The following is a 4,677-nucleotide window of genomic DNA, read 5'->3' as shown; positions in this document are numbered from 1 at the left end:
GTTCATGAAACTTGTACATATCGGGAGTGGTATATCACTAGACATCCTGACTGAGTTTCGGGTCACACGATCAAGGTCAAAGGTCATTCAGGGTCATCGAACTTTGGTCATGTTGGGGGTATTTGTTAAATTGCCATAATAATTTAGAAACTTTAGGGTTCAATTTAAAAAAACTTGGATATAAAAACAATTAGTATTACTGAACATCCTGCGAGTTTCAGGTCAAAGGTTTAGGGTCAACGAACTTTTGTCATGTTGAGGGCTTTGTTGAATTGCCATCATAACTTTGAAAGTTTATGGATCTAGTTCATGAAATTTAGACAATTAAGAGTAATCAAGTATCATTGAACATCGTGCATGAGTTTCAGGCAAGCTCAAAAGTCATTAAGGGTCAATGAATATAGTATTTATTATCATGTGAATGGTGTTTTTTTAAACAATTCTTCAATACATGTAGTTGTTTTTTAATTTAGCACTGCTTTGAATCGTTTAATGCAGGTGAGACTACCAGAAGCGTTCCACTTGTTATTACCGAGCAAAAACTGAGTTTTATTTAAAACCTAACATAGATGTAGCATATGATTTGACCCAATTACGTTTGCAAAGGGACTAAAATCAATGCATAATGACCTGTTCACTGTCTTTCCAAGACAAAAAGAAAAAAGACCTTGACACCTATATGATTAAAGTCGAAACACGGATTGTAAAGTGTAGAGTGTACGATGCAAATTTACAAAATTATAAAGCGGTGATAGACAATTGTACAAGCTTTCCAGGACATTCGATTTATGGTTCTTTATTTTTATTTTTTTAATTAAACTGCAGGTCGAACCATGCATTCACGCAAATCGGCTTGATTTTGTGATTTTGCTAAGGATGAGATCACATAAAGTATTACTGTTTTATATTTAAATCATCTTGAACCTTGTCGACTGAGCGCGAATACTAAAACACTGTTTCGTTTGATGATGATTTTACATTCTTTGATTTTTGCTTTTTAAAAATACATTATCATACAATCAGTCAGTCAGTCGATAAAACATTCAATCAATCAATCAAACAATCCAAGGTTGTAGTAGGTCCATAATTAAAAGCATCACTCGCTGTCAATTATGGCTGGAATATTCATGTAAACAATTGAGAGAATTACGGGTCTGTTTAAAACATTAAAAACAACAACATTTATATATATTGAAATAAAAAGTATGTAGTTGATAAGGCAATAAAAACAATTAAAATTACAAAAGATCATTAAAATGTATGGATATTAAATAAAAATTGTGTTTTCCCATTCATGTTTAAAATTTGATATTGCAAGTATTTGTTATCTTGCTTTCAAAGGAATCATTGGCCCATTGAGTACACATGACAGAAGATTGGTTGATTGATTGAATTCAAGGTTCTATCAACTTCGATATGACTCTTCGAATAGGACTGTCTATCCTGTATGATCCTTATATCAATTTTTTGATGTCGTTCGAAATACGAGAGGCGTGTTACAATATCAATGGGTTAGTTGTGTAACTCGAGTCCCGAAGAAAATACCAGTGATTGGACCTATTTGTGATTGGACCCGTAGCAACGATACCAAATGATTGTTGGCCGAAATGGGTTTAGACAAAGTAATAGCGAACCAACTGAAGTTAGACCAAATGGAACATGGACGAAATGAGAGTAGACCAAGTGGTTATTAGACCAATCGGCTATTAAACCAAAAGGTAATAGACGTAATGATGTTGGACAAAGTGGATATTGGACCAATTGAAAAAAATACAATTAGACTAAATGATAATAAACAAAACGGCTAGTAGACCAACTGGCTATTAGACGAGATGGTAATTAGACGAAATGGTTATTGGACTGTGTTAATATTTAACTAACTAATGGTAGACGGAATGATATCAGTCCATGCGATAGTGGGGAAAAAGGCAGTAGACGAAATGGTAATAAACCGATAAATATCCATACAAAGAGTAATCCTGATTCCCAAATCTTTTAATTCTCTTTCTCGTGTCTCGAAATACTTGGTAAAAGCATCATTTATATCTTATCTGTAGCTCGAGTCCTGAAGAAAATACCGCTGCGACATTATGCGTTGCGACATGTGACGTTATGCGTTGACAATTTGCTGCGACATTATGGCTGGAATCTCATGTAAGATGTTATCATCAATCACTGTGTCACCTGAGAGATCATGTTCAGTGTTAGGTATGATGTCTTTAGTTATACCTAATATTTTGGCATTGTTGTTCCCCTGTATAGACATGTTATTGAGATCAACTGATGAATCAACTTCACTTTTATCTACATTCATGGTATCATGAAAGATGTCCCTTATCATTTCACCAGCACTCTCAAGTAAGATGTTGTAAGATATCATGTCACTTTCACTCATGTCACCTTCATTCTCATGTAAGATGTGATCATCACTGATGTCACTTTCAATCTCATATAAGATGTTATCATCAATCACTCATGTCACCTTCATTCTCATGTAAGATGTGATCATCACTAATGTCACCTTCATTCTCATGTAAGATGTTATCATCAATCGTGTCATCTTCATTCTCATGTAAGATGTTATCAGCACTCGTGTTATCTTTAATTGTTATGTAAGATGTGATCATCACTCATGTCATCTTCATTCTCATGTAAGATGTGATCATCACTCATGTCATCTTCATTCTCGTGTAAGATGTCATCATCACTCATGTCATCTTCATTCTCATGTAAGATGTGATCATCACTCATGTCACCTTCATTCTCATGTAAGATGTTATCACTCATGTCATCTTAATTCTCATGTAAGATGTGATCATCATTCATGTCACCTTCATTGTAAGATGTCATTATTCACTGTGTCACATTCATTCTCATGTAAGATGTGATCATTCATTGTGTCATCTTCATTCTCATGTAAGATGTTATCATCACTCATGTCACCTTCATTCTCATGTAAGATGTGATCATCACTCATGTCATCTTCATTCTCATGTAAGATGTCATCATCACTCATGTCATCTTCATTCTCATGTAAGATGTCATCATCACTCATGTCACCCTCATTCTCATGTAAGATGTGATCATCATTCATGTCACCTTCATTCTCATGTAAGATGTCATCATCACTCATGTCACCTTCATTCTCATGTAAGATGTGATCATCACTCATGTCATCTTCATTCTCATGTAAGATGTTATCAGCACTCGTGTTATCTTTAATTGTTATGTAAGATGTGATCATCACTCATGTCATCTTCATTCTCATGTAAGATGTGATCATCACTCATGTCACCTTCATTCTCATGTAAGATGTGATCATCACTCATGTCATCTTCATTCTCATGTAAGATGTGATCATCACTCATGTCACCTTCATTCTCATGTAAGATGTTATCATCACTCATGTCATCTTCATGCTCATGTAAGATGTGATCATCACTCATGTCACCTTCATTCTCATGTAAGATGTTATCATCACTCATGTCATCTTCATGCTCATGTAAGATGTGATCATCACTCATGTCACCTTCATTCTCATGTAAGATGTTATCATCACTCATGTCATCTTCATGCTCATGTAAGATGTGATCATCACTCATGTCACCTTCATTCTCATGTAAGATGTTATCATCACTCACGTCATCTTCATTCTCATGTAAGATGTTATCATCACTCATGTCACCTTCATTCTCATGTAAGATGTTATCATCACTCATGTCACCTTCATTCTCATGTAAGATGTTATCATCACTCATGTCACCTTCATTCTTATGTAAGATGTCATCATCACTCATGTCATCTTCATTCTCATGTAAGATGTGATCATCACTCATGTCATCTTCATTCTCATGTAAGATGTTATCATCACTCATGTCATCTTCATTCTCGTGTAAGATGTCATCATCACTAATGTCATCTTCATTCTCATGTAAGATGTGATCATCACTCATGTCATCTTCATTCTCATGTAAGATGTCATTATTCACTGTGTCACCTTCATTCTCATGTAGGATGTTATCATCACTCGTGTCATCTTCATTCTCATGTAAGATGTGATCATCACTCATGTCATCTTCATTCTCATGTAAGATGTGATCATCACTCATGTCACCTTCATTCTCCTGTAAGATGTCATCATTCACTTTGTCACATTCGTTCTCATGTAAGATGTTATCATCAATCACTGTGTCACCTTCATTCTCATGTAAGATGATATCATCAGTCATCATGTGAAGGTAGTTTATTACCGTGACCGAGTCAACCATGAAGTATGGAACGCCATAAGAATCACAAATAAGTAACACATAGTGGCGCCGATTAAAAATGTGCTATCAGTGTTGCCATATTGGTTCAGCTGATATCGGCTGAAAACTGAATAATGTGTTTGCTTTGAACTATTTAAATAATGATTTTTATTGTCTGAACAAGGACTATAATCATGGCTACTGGTTCTAACATGTCTAATGACATGAAGGAGGCCAAAGTCCCAAATTCATTTAGTTTTCATTTATTTAACCTATTCATAATAATGTTATCCCATGCTTTTTATTTGCACTCCACGTATGCTTGTACATAATAATGTATAACGGCAATCTCTGCCCTGCTGAAATTCAATGAGCTAAAATTTGATTCTTTGTTCAGCATTATTAATGCAGAGTCAAACTTCCTTAGATA

The 4,677-nt window shown here is 34.8% G+C and overlaps 1 protein-coding gene across 1 annotated transcript; it reads right to left on the bottom strand.

Annotated features, from left to right (window-relative positions):
* Window positions 1-3,218: 3,218 nt before the first annotated feature.
* Window positions 3,219-4,268, bottom strand: LOC121430194 (protein PFC0760c-like). The gene has a single exon (XM_041627472.1). The coding sequence runs from the start codon at window positions 4,266-4,268 to the stop codon at window positions 3,219-3,221; it is 1,050 nt and encodes a 349-aa protein (XP_041483406.1).
* Window positions 4,269-4,677: the final 409 nt, after the last annotated feature.

This window comes from Lytechinus variegatus, chromosome 16 (genome assembly GCF_018143015.1).
Source record: "Lytechinus variegatus isolate NC3 chromosome 16, Lvar_3.0, whole genome shotgun sequence".
In the NCBI taxonomy this organism is placed as follows: Eukaryota; Metazoa; Echinodermata; class Echinoidea; order Temnopleuroida; family Toxopneustidae; genus Lytechinus; species Lytechinus variegatus.
This window is presented reverse-complemented; position numbering and strand designations above follow the sequence as displayed.

Bases quoted from the DNA above. Each gene is read 5' to 3' on its own strand.
- LOC121430194 (XM_041627472.1), bottom strand. From the start codon at position 4,268: ATGGTTGACTCGGTCACGGTAATAAACTACCTTCACATGATGACTGAT.